The sequence below is a fragment of the Oncorhynchus mykiss genome, chromosome 17 (assembly GCF_057628025.1).
Source record: "Oncorhynchus mykiss isolate SJ-2025 chromosome 17, ASM5762802v1, whole genome shotgun sequence".
NCBI lineage: Eukaryota > Metazoa > Chordata > Actinopteri > Salmoniformes > Salmonidae > Oncorhynchus > Oncorhynchus mykiss.
The window spans coordinates 15,684,649-15,705,885 of NC_143038.1; the positions used below are offsets into that span (position 1 = coordinate 15,684,649).

At 41.3% G+C, this 21,237-nt stretch overlaps 1 protein-coding gene across 1 annotated transcript in view; it reads left to right on the forward strand.

Annotated features, from left to right (window-relative positions):
* The window catches only part of LOC110493775 (voltage-gated delayed rectifier potassium channel KCNH1), a 59,272-nt gene extending 38,468 nt beyond the window's left edge, over nucleotides 1–20,804 (forward strand). The window contains exons 11-12 of the mRNA XM_021568248.3: nucleotides 1,770–1,966; nucleotides 12,832–20,804. Coding sequence (XP_021423923.1) covers nucleotides 1,770–1,966; nucleotides 12,832–13,719 — 1,085 coding nt within the window. The 3' untranslated portion in view covers nucleotides 13,720–20,804. The remainder of the gene's footprint in view (nucleotides 1–1,769; nucleotides 1,967–12,831) is intronic.
* The last annotated feature ends 433 nt before the right edge of the window (nucleotides 20,805–21,237 follow it).

Consider the following 21,237-nt stretch of genomic DNA (forward strand, 5'->3'; position numbering starts at 1 on the left):
CTGGCACCACCCGGCCAGGTCTCTGACCTCCTCCAAATAGGCTGTCTCATCGTTGTCACTGACCAGGCCTACCACTGTTGTGTCGTCTGCAAACTTAATGATGGTGTTGGAATCGTGCCTGGCCATGCAGTCGTGGGTGAACAGGGAGTACAGGAGGGGACTGAGCACGCAACCCTGGGAGCTCCAGTGTTGAGGATCAGCGTGGAAGATGAGTTGCTACCTACTCTCACCACCTGGGGGCGGACCGTCAGGAAGTCCAGGATCCAGTTGCAGAGGGAGATGTTTAGTCCCAGGATCCATAGCTTAGTGATGAGCTTTGAGGGTACTATGGTGTTGAATGCTGAGCTGTAGTCAATGAATAGCATTCTCACATAAGTGTTCCTTTTGTCCAGGTGGGAAAGGGCAGTGTGGAGTTCAATAGAGATTGCATCATCTGTGGATCTGTTTGGGCGGTATGCAAATTGGAGTGGGTCTAGGGTTTCTGGTATAATGGTGTTGATGTGAGCTATTACCATCAGCCAATCAGAATGAGTTCTCCCCCACAAAAGGGTTTATTACAGACAGAAATACTCCTCCGTTTCATCAGCTATCCGAGTGGCTGGTCTCAGACGATCCCGCAGGTGAAAAGGTTGGATGTGGAGGTCCTAGGCTGGTGTGGTTACACGTGGCCTGTAGTTGTGTGGCTGGTTGAATGTACTGCTAAATTCTCAAACAATGTTGGAGGTGGCTTATGGTAGAGAAATTAACATTCAATTATCTTGCAACAGCTCTGGTGGACATTCCTGTGGTCAGCATGCAAATTGCACGCTCCCTCAAAACTTGAGACATTTCTGACATTGTGTTGTGGTGACAGAACTACACATTTTAGAGTGGCATTTTATTGTCCAACACAAGCTGCACCTATCAGGTGGATGGACTATCTTGGCAAAGGAGAAATGCTCACTAACCGGTATATAAACAAATGTGTGCACAACATTTGAGAGAAATAATTATGGAACATTTCTGGGATCTTTTATCTCAGCTTATGAAACATGGGACCAACACTTTACATGTTGCGTTTATATTTTTGTTCAGTATATTCCCCCCCCCCCCCCCCCCCCAGTCTATTTTATTCACAAAGCTATATTTACCCAGTCACTCAAAGCTACACTGTAACTCCCAAATCTCCCATAAGCTGTCTGATGCATTTCATCAATCCAATTTGGACACTGGAGAGGGACAGATTTGCATTTTCATGTGTGGAAACCAAAAGGTCTGCATATGTGTTAATAACCATGGCTTATGGACTCTTGGCTAATAGTTTTTTCGATCTGTTTCCAGAAAAGTAGAAGCTCGGTGAAGTGAGGGATGCAACTTTTCATTAGTAAGAGCTGGAATATGTTGTTTTACAATTCAGTACAGCGTCTGTTTGCCTTGTAGGCGACAAGGCTTCTACAATTGGTATCGCAAATGCACTGTGTATCATTTTACCCCGTTGGTCTCAAACTAAATATTTTTTAAATACCAGTTACGTTACGGTTAGCACTCTTTTTTTAAATGGTCTTTTTTTGTGTGTGTTCACATTGTACAGGCAGTTTGCATTGAAGAACATTTCAGGATAGAGGTATGACCTTGGGCTTTTGACTTTGTACTACCATGAAAGGCTGCAAGATTAGCTTCATGGCAGTTAGATTCATATCATTGTGGATGGGGTTTCCCTTGTTATCATTCACTTCTCTACTTCACTACTTCTCTCTCCCCTTTCTATCCCCCGTTTTGTATCTTCACAGGAAAGGGAGACGTGTTTGGGGACATCTTCTGGAAGGAGGTGACCCTAGCCCAGGCTTGCGCCAACGTCCGGGCCTTGACTTACTGCGACCTCCACGTCATCAAGCGTGAAGCTCTGCAGAAAGTTCTGGAGTTCTACACGGCCTTCTCTAACCACTTCTCCCGCAATCTGCTGCTCACCTATAACCTCAGAAAGAGGGTAAGCTGCCCGGGAACATTGCTCTCTCTCTGTGTCTCAATAGACTCCAATAGCTTATTGATTGTCAAAAAAGATTGGATAGACTCCTAAGTTCTTTATTTTTCACCTATCCAGTCCTTTCCGTAACAGTGGTCTGGAGGGAAACGAGAGCTATTTAAGAATATTGGGACAGAGATCTCTCTGTGTCCTGCAGTTAATAAAAGGAAAGGTGATGGCATCTCCCTCAATGAATAGTGCTCTTATTTATTTATTTTAAAAAGCTGACACGTCAACCTCAATTGATCTTTCTCAAAGATTGCTTTTTTGGTGGGTGTGGCACCTTCTCTTTATGGGAACTGCTTAAAAGATAGACTCAGCAATATTTCATCATCAAACAGAGTGGGGCAACTTTTGGCTTGACATCAACAGCAGCATAAATGAAATGACTTCTGCCTTACAGGCATAAACAACAACAATCTGCCCAAACTGATGTCATTGCTGAGTCTACCTTCATCATGCAGAGTCAGTTGTACTTGGTGTCTCACACTTAATTTGTGACGCTGGCCTTGCTGTTTCACCATAGTTAAATCTCGTTCCCAGACACATCCGGTCAATGTTCGCAATATCTGGGAACGAGGTTACACCATAATTGATTCTCTGTGGAACGTGTCTTTAAAGAATTTTCTTGGACCAAGAGGAAGTGAGATGGTGGCCAGTTCCCGGTCTTTGTATTGCATAGTACAATATTTCCTTCCAGGGACAAGTAATTGCACAAAGTGACATTTGACAAATGTTGAATAATGACTTAATAATGGATTCACCTTGTCCTCCATTTTTTATCAAAATGTCCTCGTCTCGCTTTTGTTTGTCTGTAATTGAACCTGTTTACTGACTTGTTCCTTACCTGTAAAAAAGATAAGGCCTCTAAACAAAGTATCAACTACACTATGCTCTCTCAGCCTTTGTCAAAATATTATAGAACCCAGGTCGCTTGTGTTAAAGACAACCTACGGATTGCTCCAATAGGGTTAGCTCACTTAGGGGGACTTGTAAGGTGGGCTCATTAGCGAGGATCGTTACAATATGGCAATCATCATGGCGTTTGAATAGTATGTTAGAAATGCATAATTTGACAGATTATTATTAATGGTGCAGATTCATTCATTATTTTTTAATGTTGCATTTTTTAACAAATGGGCCGCTATGTCTTATTGAACTGAATATCAGTGCAATAAGCTTCTAGACTTTAACCATGGTAGCAATGAGAGCGTTTCTTCATTGACTCATTACACCCACTCAAAACCTCAATACAGACAACAAATTGATAACTTGTAAACCAAGAACATCACTGAAAACCCACAGCATTTTCTATAAATAAAAAAAATCCAAGTACTGAAATTGATTCATCTTCGATGAAGAAAACACAGCATATTCACGAGGAGGACATAGCTTATTCATCAGAAGGGGCTGTTGCTTCATCAAGATGCAATCCTCTGTCCTTGTCATCATCATCCAATTCAAACTTGAGTATAGAGGCAATAGAGGTCATGTTGACTATTACGATGGCTCACTTTTACCGCATATCCTATTATGGTTTGTCACGATCTGCACCCTTAGCCGTGGTGCATGTGGTTTCTCTCTGTCATCAAGGTTACTGCTTTGTTTAGTCTAGAAAAGCTTTCAGGTGCATAAGCCTCTTTAGGCAGCCACTGATCCACCATACTTTTCAGGTTAGGTAACCAGAGGGATTGATTTGGCTAATGCTAGAACCTGCTGTTAGGTATGATACAGGGCAGTGATCATTAGGCACCAAATTGAAGAACTACCTGGACCTGTCCAATTAGAAACGCTCATTGTTGTTTTTTTATTGTGTGCCCTAATGAACACGACCCGGGTTCCGCCATAGGGTCGTGAGGCCCATTTCTGTAGGTTATGCCCATGGAAATCAGTAACACACCAGTTGATGGGCCAATTCTGGAGGCCCATCATGATAGCTTTCGATGTCTGTCGACAAGCACCATTTTTCATAGACCTTTTGCATTAACGCGAGCTGATTAGGCATTTAGACAGGGAATGTCGAAAAGGTCAAATATTGATGAGTATAATAAGTCATATTGATTTCGATTGCATAATTGACACAGTAGATAGGTTTCCATCCAATTGGCGACAGACTTTCATGTGAATATTAAAAAATATGCATAAAGAAAATATGCTAATTTTCCCACCTGTGGCGTTTCCACCAAAATGACTTGTTGCAGATAAATATCTGTGTGTGATGACGTAGTGCACACAAAATGTACTCTTCACTTAAGTAACAAATAAAAATATGTCTTAATGTGTCTATCGCATTTAAGTCATAGTGGGAGGACCACACACCATGTCATCGCGACTCCAAGTTTACTTTGATATGGTTACTATATCAATATTTGCTCATAAAAGCATTTCCACAGCCATTTCTCGCATCATTAATTTTACTAACACACAAAGATCCAACTATGTCAAACAAACAAATGATCTGTTGCAATTTATAAAATTGTACCGAAACTTCCTGTTTCCACCACAGCACTCGTGTTTTTTGTTTTGTTTTTTACACGGTATGACTTTACTTGCATAAAAAACGTGGTTGGAAACGTGGTTTATGTTTAATGAATGAACCATACACTCTAGAGAGACTGGACCAGATTCACCAACAAGAATTTCAATAGCTTCCTATTTGTGTAATTTATTTTCGTCGGTTGTGAAAAGGGAATAACTAGGAACATACCCATTGTGGATCTATCTTTACAAAATGAAATGAGCTCTTAGCAGAGCTACTGAGATATGCAATCTGGATTTATTTTGAAAACTTAAATTCACGCCAGTTTATCAACCAAATTAAATGACACATGATCAAAAGTCTCCAAGGCTGTCGATTACTAGTTTAAAAAAAGTAAATGGCAATGCAAAGATTGACATTGCAGCAGCATCTGAGGTGAGAGAAGTGAAAATGCATCGTATATATAAATATGCCACTTAGCAAACGCTTTTATCCAAAGCGACATACAGTACAGCGAGTGCGTACATTTTCTACATTTGACGAGAGAGCTGCTTTCTACTTGTTGTCTTACAGTGCCTGCAAGATGGATGTCAATTATGTATGAATCTTTAATATCACCTTCATTTAACTGTTACATCATATTAATTAAATAGTTATGGATGACTCATCCAACCCCACTCCTCGCCCCTGTAGCGTTTCACAGTTCTATCAACTTACTTGGTAAAATGTTTACAATTCATAAATGCTTTATCTAGATAGTCGGGGCCCCATTCCAAGTATGGACAAGCATGCATTACTTTCACGTCAATCATTCATTGATGTGAATGGGAGACTTGCGGGAAAATGTTTGTCAAACCCACAGATCTAAAGTTAGAAATACTTCCCCTTAGTGATACTAATTGTTTCCAAATCTCATTGCACAAACAAAGGCCCTTGAGATTTGCATAAAGTTACAAAAAAAAAACATGACATTTCAGAAGGGGAAGTAACCTAGGTGGTGAGTGGGGGGGGGGGGGGGGGGACTCCTTCAGGGCAATGGTCAGATCCTCTTCTGCTTTACCATGAAACAGATTTGTATTTTTTTTTATTCCCCTCTGTACCAGAATTCAGAAGGTCAAAGTTAGAAACACCTTCAGTATTGCAGTTGAGTGCAGCAGCAAGGGGCTTTGCACCAAAAATGATTCATAGATTAACACACGCGCTCTGGGAATATATTGTTACAGCAGAGAGATGAGTCACTAGTTCGATCAAAGTCCATGTGCCAAGAATTTCAATTCGTAGTCAGTCATTCAATCAATTCATTTTCATGTGTATATCACTTTTTACAAATGAAGTGGTCGGGGGAAAAAAGCATGGGCCTCAAATCCACAAAGAGCAGAAGGCGACTGGAGTAAAGAAAAACCTTGAGAAGAACTAGAACCCTAGATAGGGAACCCAGGTTGGTGGCACCTTATTCGGGGAGGACGGGCTCGTGGTAATGGCTGGAGCAGGATCAGTGGAATAGCATCAAACACATGGTTTGATGCCATTCCATTCGCTCCGTTCAGCCAATATAATGAGCTGTCCTCTCCTCAGCGGCCTCCATTGAATCCTATGTGTACCACCTCTCCACCCTAGGCTGATTAAACACTAGGTGGGTATTGTCTGTCATCACCAATCTCTCTCTCCATCTTCTTCCCATTATCTCTTTTTCCTCTTTATTTCCCTTTCGTTGTCTCTCCACCCCTATCACGGCCTCTCGCTTCCCCTGATCGATCGGAAACCCAGCCCTGCTGCATGGGACCCGTTCTGCCGCACTGTGCAATAATGATCTCCTGTGTGAGAAATGACCCTGACTCGCTTGAGTAGGCACAATGCTGGTCTTCCACCTGCAATACCCCATACTGCATCGTCTGCAGTCGCTTCACAGGAAGGATCTTTTTACATTACACATCTGGATTTACAAAAAATAAATCCCTCTACTCTATAAGGTTATTATGTATTTTTCACCAATTAAAGATATCTGTATTAAGAAACCCTATGGAAACGTTGCTGGACAAGTTTCAGACCATATTACTGATCTTGTGAGAAATGTGGGATACAAGTCTGGGATACAGGTCTAAATCTAATCTAAATCTATACAGTAATGTGATGGACTACAGTATTTGTGCTGTATTTCCTAATAACACAGTTATGATTTCATGGTTTCATGACCAGCTGTTTCCTATAACATTAAACAACTACAATAATCCACTCTAAAGCATTATGTACTAACGACTCTCTTGTTCTTCATCTATGTTTTATTATACGACCACCAAGAACTTTTAAAAATTCCCCTGACCCACATATGAATCCATTGTCACGATTCAATTTCACCAGATGAAATGACTAAATAAAACCCCACGACTAGGTTAATAAAGATATTGATTACATGGTTAATGCCAGAATGATTCTGGGAAAGCCTCTGCAGTCTGCATGACCACATTTTAATCGTGATCTGAGAAAGGTCTTATTACTAACAAGAGACACAGGTTGATGGACACATTTGATTGTTAGCCATACTGCATCTCAAATAGTGTCATGGTCATGAACAAATGAATATTAACTGAATGAATCTGCCACATTCCTAGAGACAGATAAATATGGAGACAGTTATGGGCAATGAGGCGACTTCTTGTAGCCTTGAGTAACTGTAGCACTGTCATTTACTGAAGATGCTGGAGCTGTAACACTTCAGCTGTAGTGCTGGCATAATTACCGTATGACCGAAGGGTTATGGATGAAGATCGTCGTGAAGATAAAAGTTACTTCAAATAAAAAGTTAAGTAATCAATATCAATGTAGTACTAAAATAACATTAATATACACCAAATAAAAATAAGAACATGAGATGTAAGCTAGCTATATACTGGGTCAGTTCCAATACATGTGTAGGGATACAGGAGAGGTAGATACAGTGCCTTCAGAAAATATTCATACCCCTTGACCTTTTCCAAATGTTGTTGTGTTACAGCCTTAATTCAACATTTATTATATTGTTTTCTCACCCATTTACACACAATAACCCATAATGACAAAGTGAAAACATGTTTAGCAGATTTATTGAAAATGAAATACATAAATCTAATTTCCATAAGTATTCACACCCCTGGGTCAATATGTTATAATCACCTTTGGCATAGCTTTGCACACCTGGATTGTATAATATTTGCCAATTTATTATTTTCAAATATTGGCCTGTTGGAAACTATAACCCCCTACTTCCATCACACAGCTCAGGCTAAAAAAAAATGTATCTCTAGAGAAACTGTGCAATGTGCACATTGAGCTCACAGGAAAAAAACCAAATAAAATGGAATTTAAATAATTGAACCGACACTGGTTAATCGCTCAGCACTACTTTTTAGCCATACTGAATCCTTCCTCAGGTCAAGCAGTCCTCAGCTGTCTGGTCTGCCCGCAAATATAAAAGATCTGATTGGCTGTTCAGGGGATTGTGCTTTATGAATACACAAATGTAATTTGCACTGTGGGATAGTCTCTGCCTTTTGGAGCAGCCTTTGGAGAAGAGTCTGAATGTGTATTAGTCATAGACAGCCGCTGTTTGAATGGACAGCTAAAGATGCATTTGCAGGCTTTGAGACGGAAAGTTGTTGGGTTTTGATTCTGACCAGTGCTTTCCCTTAATCTGGCAAGTTTGAAAAAAGCATTGCTTAAAGCATTTAGATCGGCATTGGGTCAATGTTAACCTCACCTACTTCACTCTAAAATATCTGATGCGACGAGATAACTAATTCATTTCAGTAACTTGGTTAGACTAATACAATTTCAAGGTTTAAAATAATTGCTCCCAAAACCATACCTGTGCTCATAGCCGCAGGAAGTAGGGATGCTGAGGGCGCTGCAGCACCCCTTAACATCTTTATTATTATATATATATATTTTTTTTACAAAACTAGTGCACTTGGCCTTTAATAGTCTTGTATTAGCAGACCGATATAAGATTTGTCCTTTAGATTACGTTTCCTATCCCCAACATTACTTATTTATGTGTTTGTATTGGTTTATGTGTCACCTGCCATGATTTCAATGTGGTTCAATATATTCATTCATTTTCATTCAAAAAAGGGGCCACACTTTGCATTTCCACTGCCTTGATATTTAACTATGGTGAGGGGGAAGCTGCTTTACTTTTTGCCGCTACTGCTTTGTGTTTGTGCTGAGTGCAGCTAAATAAAGACCACTGTGGTACATAAACACAATGCAGACTTCTTTTTCCCGTGAGCTTCCAGCTGGCAATTCAAAATGTAATAAATAATTAAATGAGACAAACAAAACCCGCACTGATATTTTTAGGACAGTGAGCGGTTGTGTCCTCGACGCTAACGTGCCAGCTCTACATATTTATTGTAACGATGTTGCACAATATTACCTACATTTTATCTAATTAAACATGAACACTTCCAAACTCCCTCATTGAATTACAGTCAAACCTGGTTAGTCAGTGCCAACTTCCCCTATGAGGCATTAACTATTCCCAAATGAAAAGTCTTTATTGTTCCAACACTTTTGCTTCATGAAATAATTACTGTACCGCTTTCTTAGGACATCACCACCATCTAATCCTCCATGTCGAATAACATTATAGAAAAATGGGGCTGTTTTTCGTGGTTCGGGGTAGGCCCTTTAGGTTCCAGTAAAAATGGGAAATCTTAATGCTACAGCATACAATTACATTCTAGATGATTCTGTGCTTTTATTTCTTTAACCTTTTTTTAACCAAGTAGGCTAGTTGAGAACAAGTTCACATTTACAACTGCGACCTGGCCAAGATAAAGCAAAGCAGTGCGACACAAACAACAACACAGAGTTACACATGGAATAAACAAGCGTACAGTCAATAACACAATAGAAAAAAAAGAGTCTCTATAAAGTGTGTGCAAATGGTGTGAGGTGGTAAGGCAATAAATAGGCCATAGTAGTAAGGAATTACAATTTAGCTAAATTAACACTGGGGTGATAGGTGTGCAGATTGTAATGTGCAAGTAGAAATACTGGTGTGCAAAAGAGCAGAAAAGTAAATAAAAACAATATGGTAGGTAGATTGGATAGGCTACATACAAATGGGCTATGTACAGCTGCAGCGATCGGTTAGCTGCTCGGATAGCTGATGTTTAAAGTTAGTGAGGGAAATATAAGTCTCCAGTTTCAGAGATTTTTGCAATTCGTTCCAGTCATTGGCAGCAAAGAACTGGAAGGGAAGGCGGCCAAAGGAGGTGTTGGCTTTGGGGATGACCAGTGAAGTATACCTGCTGGAGTGAGTGCTACGGGTGGGTGTTGTTATCGTGACCAGTGAGCTGAGATAAGGTGGAGCTTTACCTAGCAAAGACTTATAGATGACCGGGAGCCAGTGGGTCTGGTGACAAATATGTAGCGAGGGCCAGCCGATTAGAGCTTACAGGTCTCAGTGGTGGGTGGTATATGGGGCTTTATTGACAAAACGGATGGCACTGTGATAGACTGCATCCAGTTTGCTGAGTAGAGTGTTGGAGGCTATTTTGTAAATGACATCGTCGAGGATCGTTAGGATAGTCAGTTTTACTAGGATATGTTTGGCGGCGTGAGTGAAGGAGGCTTTGTTGCGGAATAGAAGGCCGATTCTAGATTTTATTTTGGATTGGAGATGTTTAATATGAGTCTGGAAGGAGAGTTTACAGTCTAGCCAGACACCTAGGTATTTGTAGTTGTCCACATATTCTAAGTCAGAAGCGTCCAGAGTAGTGATGCTAGTTGGGCAGGTGGGTGCGGGCAGTGAACGGTTAAAAAGCATGCATTTAGTTTTACTAGCGTTTAAGAGCAGTTGGAGGCCACGGAAGGAGAGTTGTATGGCATTGAAGCGCGTTTGAAGGTTTGTTAGCACAGTGTCCAAAGAAGGGCCAGATGTATACAGAATGGTGTCTGCCTAGAGGTGGATCAGGGAATCACACGAAGCAAGAGCGAGATCGTTGATATATACGGAGAAAAGAGTCGTCCCGAGAATTTAACCTTGTGGTACCCCCATAGAGACTGCCAGAGGTCCGGACAACAGGGCCTCCGATTTGACACACTGAACTCTGTCTGAGAAGTAGTTGGTGAACCAGGCGAGGCAGTCATTTGAGAAACCAAGGCTGTTGAGTCTGCTGATAAGAATGCAGTGAATGACAGAGTCAAAAGCCTTGGCCAGGTCAATGAAGACGGCTGCCCAGTACAATCGTTTATCGATGGTGGTTATGATATTGTTTAGTACCTTGAGCGTGGCTGAGGTGCACCCGTGACCAGCTCGGAAATCGGATTGCACAGCGGAGAAGGTACAGTGGGATTCGAAATGGTCAGTGATCTGTTTGTTAACTTAGCTTTCGAAGACTTTAGAAAAGCAGGGCAGGATGGATATAGGTCTATATCAGTTTGGGTCTAGAGTGTCACCCCCTTTGAAGAGGGGGATGACCGCGGCAGCTTTCCAATCTTTGGGGATCTCAGACAATACGAAAGAGAGGTTGAACAGACTGGTAATAGGGGTTGCAACAATGGCGGCGGATAATTTTTCAAAGTGAGGGTCCAGATTGTCTAGCCCAGCTGATTTGTACGGGTACAGGTTTTGCAGCTCTTTCAGAACATCTGCTATCTGGATTTGGGTGAAGGAGAAGCTGGGGAGGCTTTGGAAAGTAGCTGTGTGGGGGGGAGCTGTTGGCCAGGGTTGAGGTAGCCAGGAGGAAAGCATGGCCAGCCGTAGAGAAATGCTTCTTGAAATTCTCGATTATCGTGGATTTATCAGTGGTGACAGTGTTACCTAGCCTCAGTGCAGTGGGCAGCTGTGAGGAGGTGCTCTTGTTCTCCATGGACTTTATACTGTCCCAAAACTTTTTGCAGTTAGAGCTACAGGATGCACATTTCTGTTTGAAAAGGCTAGCCTTTGTTTTTTTTGATTGACTGTGTGTATTGGTTCCTGACTTCCCTGAACAGTTGCATATTGCGGGGACTATTTGATGCTATTGCAGTCTGCCACAGGATGTTTTTGTGCTGGTCGAGGGCAGTCAGGTCTGGAGTGAACCAAGGGCTATATCTGTTCTTAGTTCTACATTTTTTTTAAAGGGGCATGCGTATTTAAGATGGTGAGGAAATTACTTTTAAAGAACGACCAGGCATCCTCGACTGACGGGATGAGGTCAATATCCTTCCAGGATACCCGGGCCAGGTCGATTAGAAAGGCCTGCTCGCAAAGGTGTTTTAGGGAGTGTTTGACATTGACGAGGGGTGGTCTTTTGACCGCGGATCCATAGCAGATGCAGGCAATGAGGCAGTGATCGCTGAGATCCTGATTGAAAACAGCAGAGGTGTATTTGGAGGGCAAGTTGGCCAGGATGATATCTATGAGGGTGACCATGTTTACGGATTTTGGGTTGTACCTGGTGGGTTCCTTGATAATTTGTGTGAGATTGAGGTCATCTAGCTTAGATTGTAGGACTGCCGGGATGTTAAGCATATCCCAGTTTAGGTCACCTAACAGAACGAACTCTGAAGATAGATGAGGGGCAGGCAATCAATTCACATTCATCTTTCAACTTTGTGGCAACAGTTTGGGGAAGGCCCCTTCCTGTTTCAGCATGACAATGCCCCTGTGCACAAAGCAAGGTCCAAACAGAAATGGTTTGTCGAGATCGATGTGAAAGAACTTGACTGGCCTGCACAGACCCCATCAAACTTAGGAACGCCGACTGCGAGACAGTCCTAATCGCCCAACATCAGTGCCCAACCTCACTAATGCTTGTGTGGCTGAATTGAAGCAAGTCCCCGCAGCAATGTTCCAACAACTAGTGGAAAGCCTTCCCAAAAGAGTGGAGGCTGTTATAGCAGCAAAGGGGGGACCAACTCCATATTAATACCATGATTTTGGAATGAGATGTTCAACGACTATACTTTTGGTCATGTAGTGTATGTTTGGAGGCTGAGGGACATTATGCTATTTTCCTTCAGTTTAGAAACGTTTCAGTGAGGGCTGCCCAACCCTCTTCCTGGAGATCTACTGTCTTGTTAGGTTTTCAGTCCAACCCTAATTTAGCGTATCTGATTCAGATAGTTAAGGTCTTGTTGAGCAGCTAATTAATAGAATCAGGTGTGTTAAATTAGGGTTGGACTGAAAACCCACAGGACTGTGGATCTCCAGGAAGAGGGTTGGGCAGGCCTGGTTTAAGTCATAAGTGTGCAAAGAAATACTTAAAGTAAAAATACTTAAAGGGTATTGTATTGAGTAGATGTAATGGAGCAAATGTCATTTTGGACCCAAAGAATTTAAGGTGGGCTTGATCCCAACCTGATTTCTGATTTCTTGTTGCAGATAGTGTTCCGGAAGATCAGTGATGTGAAACGTGAGGAAGAGGAGATGCTCAAGAGGAATAATGAGGCCCCTCTGAACCTTCCTCCGGACCACCCCGTCCGTCGCCTCTTCCAGCGCTTCCGGCAGCAGAGGGAGGCGCGACTGGCAGCAGAGCGAGCTAGTCAGGGGGAGCCACCAGACGTGGAGAAGGGCACCATCCACCTGGAGCAAACCAAGATCCACGAGGTACTCGCCTCCACCAGCATCATCATGGTGACCGAGAGCCCTGCCACTCCCACAGCTTCGTCCACATTGTCATCTTTGTCTTCCAGGCCCTCTGGCCGAGTCATGCTTCATGCCCCTGCCATCCAAAATGGCAACCTCGTAGGCTGCAAGTCCGCAGAGCCAGCGCCAAAGACCAAAAAGGGCTGGGGTCGTTTCAAGGAATCCGTTGTGAAAGCAGAGTCATGGAGCAGCGTTTCTAAGGCCGAGTCCATGGAGACCTTGCCGGACAGGACTAAGTCCCATAACAAGATGTCTCTCAAGAAGACGGACTCTTGTGACAGCGGTATTACCAAGAGCGACCTGCGCTTAGATAACGTGGGTGATGCCCGCACTCCGCAGGACCGGAGCCCTGTGCAGTCAGAAGGGAAGCTGGTTGTCTGTCCTATACCCATACAGACCATGCACGCCTCTTTCCTGGAGCTGAAGCAGGAACTTAGGGGAGACATTGGGTCTCTTAATGGCCGCATGGCGGTGGTGGAGGCACAGCTGGCCGAGATGCTTCAACTGCTAAAATCGAAAAAGACCTCTAGTTCGAGAAAGGCCTCTCGCTCATCCAGTTTCTTTGAGATGTCACGACCGGCATCCCCCGATTCCGATAAGGACGACAGCTTCTCACAATCTTGACACTGCATGTTTTAGCAGGCTATGCAATATTACCCCCAACAGTACAATTTTTTTTTTTGTAGCCCCGGACAAGCACACCTGATTCAACTTGTTAATTATCAAGCCCTCAATGAGTTGAATCAGGTGAGTTTGTCCGGTGCTACACCAAAAATGTGTGCTGTTGGCGGTACTCAAACTGGAGTTGTGAAACATTGGTCTATGGGACATGAAGTGAATACATCCTAGAGTTCATCCAGGAGCTGGCTGAGGTGTCGCAAAAATCTGAGAGGTTTTGTGAAGACTTGGGCAATAAGATGTTCCCAAATTAGTTCAGATGAGTAATAAGGGATTATTTGACCCTTTTATTATTATTATTATTAGATATAGGGGTAATCTGGATAAAAAGATGCACATCTGGATAATCTCTGCACCTTGAGGCACATACTGTGTGATATTCCATGGATCTACTTTTGTGGGGGTTCAAACTGTAAACAGCATAAATAACGCATTTGTTGTCTAATTTCTTTTCAATTGGACTCGTTTTAGTTTTAACTTGGTCACACATTTGTCATGGTAAAACTAAACCCTTAAGGAGGTTTTCATCAAATCTGTGCACTCAATTGAAATTAGCAATAATATTTTATTGCATTTATATAGTTTTTCACCAGGTCTCTAAGCACTTCATTTGCAGGGGGTGATGTGGTCATGATAACATGAACACTGTGGAGCAACAGCGAAGATGCACATATCTAAAATGGCATTGTCCATGAATGGATTTGCTTTCGTTATAGTTTGTCAATGCATTACTGGGATAAAGTACAATCTTGTAAATAATGATAGATTGTTATGTTGGATATCCATCACTGCCCAATGGCAGCAGGTACATGTACAGTACATGAGCACAGTTGCACAATATGAAAGTGTACCATGTGTGGTATAATTTCAGTGGGAAAGCTGGATATTTAGAATTTTTGTGTGTGTTAAATGTCCTCGCATGATAACATGTTTGGTCATTATAATACGGTATGTTGCAAAATTTAAGTTACACCAAAAATACATGTTTGAGCCATTTCTAAAATAGCTGTTTTCACCCCATCCAACCGTTATGTTATTTGGTTTTGTCCAGTCAACAACCAAACAAATGTTGCTATGCTAGCTCAAAGCACGCATTGGGAACAACTGTAAACCTGTTTAGTAATGCAAATTTATAGAAAAATACCTTGAAAGCAGTGTGGCTTGTTATTTACGCCATTGCTCTCTCTTTGTATTAAAATGCGGGGAAAATCATGATTGTAAACTTTCAATGTATGGTGGAAACCATGGCACCTTTTCAACCAACGTCCATCCTGAATTGTCATGGGAAGAAGTCAATCTCGACTATGAAACGTTTGTGCATTTCTGGTCATCACTGTTGATATAATATGCAAAGTGTTGACATTTATATTGTGTCTCTAGCATTTGTGTTGCAATGTTAAAGGACTAAAATGAGATACTTGCACAGACAGGTCCAGAATTATTGGTACCCTTGATAAATATGAGGAAAAATAAATAATGCATACTGAGATATATTGTATGCCAAACAAAATTCGGGAAAATGATATATGTTATACTAATACAATTGCTCAGAGAAAGAGATTTTGTTTGACAAGTAATAATTGTTTTCTCTAAAAAAAAGATAGGGGTCAAAATGATTGGCACCCCTGTTTTTAATACTCTGGCACCCTCCCCCTTGTGAGGATAATGGCACGGAGCCTTTTCTGAATTTTTTTATGAGATTGGAGAACACATTGGGAGGGATCGTAGACCATTCCTCCATACGGAATCTTTCCAGATCCTTGATATCCTTTGTCTGCGCTTATGGACTGCCGGCTTCAATTCAAACTACAGGTTTTTATTGGGGTTCAAGTCCATAGACAGATGGCCATTGCAAAATATTGATTTTGTGGTCACTTAACCATTTCCTGTGTGTATTTTGATATGCGCTTGGGGTTGTTGTCTTGCTGGAAGAGCAACTTGCGGCCAAGTTTCATCCTCTTGGCAACCAGGTTTTTGGCTAAAATGTCCTGGTACTTGGTAAAGTTCATGATGCCGTTGACCTTAACAAGGGCCCCAGGACCAGTGGAAGTAAAATAGCTCAATAACATCAAAAGATCCACCACCATAAAGTAGGTATGAGGTTATTTTCTGCATATGCTTTCTTCTTTTGATGCCAAACCCACCACACTCATGTGCATGGCCAAAGAGCTCTACTTATGTCATCTGACCATGCTCAGGTTCCAATCCAAGTGCCAATGCAACCTCCCAAGCGGTTCCCTTCTGGGTTGCTCTCAATTATGTTTTTCTGGCAACCCTTCCAAAAAGCCTATTGGCATGGTGTCTAATTATAGATATAAAGTCTTACTTGGTGACCCGAAGGTGTTCTGTAATTCTCCAAATTTGGCTCTTAGATGTTTCTTTACATCCCAAACCATCTTCCTTACTGTGTGGGGGACAAGATACACATACGTCCAATATCAGGCAGGTTTACCACTGTTCAAGAAGTTTTAAACCTCCTAATTGTTGGCATAATAGTGGTAAATGGGATTTTTTTTGTACCCGTTGCCTGATTTATGAAGGTCCACAACCATCTCTTTTCATTGTGAGTTCTTCACCTTTTCCCATGGTGATGGATGATACATTTACATGTGTGTTACCTCATTTCTTTACCCCAGTAAAACAGGGAGCCATGGAAGACCACAATGCAGTTATTTAAGGTGAGATTAATTTTAAAAAGTAGAATGTTAATGCAGATTGTTTTCATAAGAATCATTAGGGGTGCCATTAAACATTTTGAGATATATTTTTTTCTCTGAGCAATTGTATTAGTATAAAATAATGTAAACATTTGAGCATACAATATAGCTCAGGATTTGTTCGGAAAGTATTCAGACCCTTTGACGTTTTCCACATTTCATTACATTATTACAACCTTATTTTAAAATGGATTAAATTGTTTTCCCCCCTCATCAATCTACACACAATACCCCATAATGACAAAGCAGAAACAGATTTTTAGAAATGTTTGCAAATGTATAAACAACAACGGAAATGTCACATTTACATAAGTATTCAGACCCTTTACGCAGTACTTTGTTGAAGCACCTTTTGCAGCGATTACAGCCTTGAGTCTTCTTGGGTATAATGCTACAAGCTTGGCACACCTTTATTTAGGGAGTTTCTCCCATTTTTCTCTGCAGATTCTTTCAAGCTCTGTCAGGTTGGATGGGGAGCACCGCTGCACAGCTATTTTCAGGTCTCTCCCGAGATGTTAGATTGGGTTTAAGTCCGGGCTCAGGCTGGGCATTCAGAGACTTGTCACAAAGCCATTCCTGCATTGTCTTGGCTGTGTGCGTAAGGTCGTTGTCCTGTTGAAAGGTGAACCTTCGCCCCAGTCTGAGGTCCTGAGTGCTCTGGAGCAGGTTTTCATTAAGGATCTCTGCACTTTACTCCGTCCATCTTTGCCTCGATCCTGACTAGTCTCCCAGTCCCTGCCGCTGAAAAACATCCCCACAACATGATGCTGCCACCACCATGCTTCACCATAAGGATGGTGCCAGATTTCCTCCAGACGTGACACTTGGGCATTTGGCCAGAGTTCAAGCTTGGTTTCATCAGACCAGAGAATCTTGTTTCTCATGGTCTGAGAGTCCTTCAGGTGCCTTTTGGCAAAACTCCAAGCGGGCTGTCATGTACCTTTTACTGGAGGAATGGCTTCCATCTGGCCACTACCATAAAAGTCCTGATTGGTGGAGTGCTCCAGAGTTCCAATCTCTACAGAGGAACTCTGGAGCTCCGTCAGTGACCATTGGGTTCTTGGTCACCTCCCTGACCAACGCCCTTCTCCCCCAATTGCTCAGTTTGGCCGGGCGGCCAGCTCTAGGAAGAGTCTTGGGGGTTCTAAACTTCTTCCATTTAAGAATGATGGAGGCCACCGTGTTCATTTCTGCAGCTTCAATGCTGCAGAAATGTTTTTGTACCCTTCCCCAGATCTGTGCCTCGACACAATCCTGTCTCTGAGCACTACAGTAAATTTCTCATGGCTTGATTTTTGCTCTGACATGCACTGTCAACTGTGGGACCTTTATATATAAACAGAAGTGTGCCTTTTTCAAATCATGTCCAATCAATTGAATTTACCACAGGTGGACACCATTCAAGTTGTAGAAACATCAAGGATGATCAATGGAAACAGGATGCACCTGAGCTGAATTGAGTCTGATAGCAAAAGGTCAGAATACTTCAATAAAAAAACATACCTTATTTACACAAGATATTTTCCAAGATTTCAAAAAAGAAACTTTTCGCTTTGTAATTATGGGGTATTTAATCCATTGTATAATAAGGCTGTAACGTAACAAAATGTGGAAAAAGTCAAGGAGTATGAAGAGTTTCCAAATGCACTGTATACAGTCTTTTTTGCTTATCTTTATCAAGGGTGCTAATAATTTTGCATATCATGTATAAGGAATATAAATCAGGAAATACTCAGTTGCACTTTTGCCATTTAAAGAAACATTGTAGTCTGCACGAGAACTGCACCTGAATTAGTATTTTCCTTGAGCAAATATAAAAATACATTGAAAATGAATCAGTATCTCCCAATGCTGGCCCTTGACACTCCCTTTCTACACATTTGACATTCATGGAATAACACCAATAATTAAAATTAGAAAACAAATTGGACTCAACTCATATTTAACCCTGGCTTTGAATCTTCGGTGTCTTTCCTGCAACCTTGTTCGTTGTGCACATGATTGCAACACAATGTTTGTACTTGACCTTAAAACTGTAATAACAATGTATGCACTGTTCTAAAATGTCAGATTTGGAGGAATACTAATAATGAATTGTAAGGACTAATAATGAATAGTAAGGAAAGTTCACACCCCTTGCCTTTTTACATATTTTGTTGTGTTACAGCATGAATTTAAAATGTATAATATTTAGAATTTTTTTTTTTGTCACTGGTCTACACACAAATTATGGAATTATGTTTTTAGACATGTTTACAAAAATGAAAAGCTTAAATGTCTTGAGTCAATAAGTATTCAACCCCTTTGTTATGGCAAGCCTAAAAAAGTTCAGGAGTAAAAATGTGCTTAAGTCCCTGTGTTCAATAATAGTTTTTAAACATGATTTTAGATGGACTACCTCTGTACCCCACACATACAATTATCTGCAAGATCCCTCAGTTGAAGCTGTGAATTTCAAGCACAAAGAAGAGGGAGGTTTTGCAATGCCTCGCAAAGGGGACCTATTGGTAGATGGGTAAAAAAAAAAAAACACACACACAAAACAGACCATGAATATCCCTTTGAGCATGGTCAAGTTATTAATTACATTTTGTATGTTGTATCAATACACCCAGTCGCTACAAAGATACAGGCGTCCTTCCTAACTCAGTTGCCGGAGAGGAAAGAAACCACTCAGGGATTTCACCATGAGGCCAATGGTGACTTGAAAACAGTTAGAGTTTAATAGCTGTGATAGGAGAAAACAACTGAGGATGGATCAACAACATTGTCAATTAGGTTATTACTGTGGAATAACTACAGAGTGAAGAGAAAAGCCTGCACAGAAGAAGAAAAAAACATTCCAACACATGCAGTTAAGTAAATATTGCAAAAGTAATACTGCAAAAAATGTGGCAAATTTTGTCCTGAATAAAAAGTGTTAGTGAGTAGCACTATACATATTTTCAAACATAGTGGTGGCTGCATCGTGTTATGGGTATGCATGTAATCGTTAAGGACTGGGGAATTTTTCAGAACAAGAAATAAATGGAAGGAGCTAAGCACAGGCAAAATCCTAGAGGAAAACCTGGTTCAGTCTGCTTTCCAGCAGACACGGGGAGATTAATTCACCTTTCAGCAGGACAATTACCTAATCCACAAGGCCAAATCTACAGTGGAGTTGCTTACCAAGAAGACAGTGAATGTTCCTGAGTGGCCAATTTACAGTTTTGACTTAAATCTGCTTGAAAAATCTATGGCAAGACCTGAACATGGTTGTCTAGCAATAATCAACAACCAATTTGACAGAACATGAACATTTTTGAAAATAATACATGGGAAATTGCACAATCCAGGTGTGAACAGCACTGAGCATTGTGATTCTATCATCAAATCAAATTGTATGTGTAATACAACAGGTTTCACCTTACAGTGAAATGCTTATTACAAGCCCTTAACCAACAAGGCAGTTATGTAAAAAATAAATAAGTACATTTTATAACAAATAATTAAAGAGCAGCAGTAAAATAACAGTAGTGAAGCTATATTCAGGGTGTACCAGTACAGAGACAATGATTAACTGATTAACTGTTCAGGAGTCTTATGGCTTGGGGGTAGAAGCAGTTAAGAAGCCATTTGGACCTAGACTTGGCGCTCCGGTACCGCTTGCTGTGCGGTAGCAGAGAGAACAGCCTATGACTAGGGTGGCTGGAGTCTGACAATTTTTAGGGCCTTCCTCTGACACCGCCTGCTAGAGAGGTACTGAATAGTAGGAAGCTTGGCCCCAGTGATGTACTGGGCCGTACGCACTACCCTCTGTAGTGCCTTGTGGTCGGCGGCCGAGCAGTTGCCATACCAGGCAGTGATGCAACCAGTCAGTATGCTCTCGATGGTGCAGTTGTAGAACTTTTTGAGGATCTGAGGACCCATGCCAAATCTTTTTATACTCCTGAGGGAGTATATGCCTTGTGTCCTCTTCACGACTGTCTTGGTATGTTTGGACCATGATAGTTGGTGATGTGGACACCAAGGAACTTGAAGCTCTCAACATGTATCGACTCAGGTGGTTGAATACTTATCAAATCAAGATATGGGTTTCATCTTTATTCACAAATGTTAGAATTTGTCTTATACTTAAGAGCATTTTGTGTATATTGTTGACAAAAAAATGACAATGAAATCCATTTTAATTCCACTTTAACAAAATGTGGAAAAATTATAGGTGTATGAATACTTTCTAAAGGCACTGTACATGTTATTCTATTCACATACTGTCACAAAGATAAGTATTTGTAAAAAGTGTACAATGTTCATATTAAATTATTTTGTACTTTGGATTCATTTTTGAATTTGGTCGGACTTATAAATACATTCAACCACAAGTGGAAAAGGAGTTCCCTTTACAATAACTTCCCTAGATAACCTTGTAAACACTAGATTATCATTTATTTCAAGTCTCATTCGTTACTGTGAGCACCAAGGAGGTTTGCTACTGAAATGAGCTCTTGTAAAACTCTTATTTGGCCTATAGCACCGCACTCAACAGTTTCCCGTGTGAATCAAGAACGATCCACCAACCAAAGGACATCCAGCCAATTTGACAACTGTGGGAAGCAATGGATTCAACATGTGCCAGCATCCCTGTGGAACGCTTGACACCTTGTAGGTCCATGCCCTGACGAATTGAGGGCAAAAGGGGGTACAACTCAATATTTGGAAGGTGTTCCTGTTTTGTACACTCAATTTATAATATACCGTATGCAGCTAT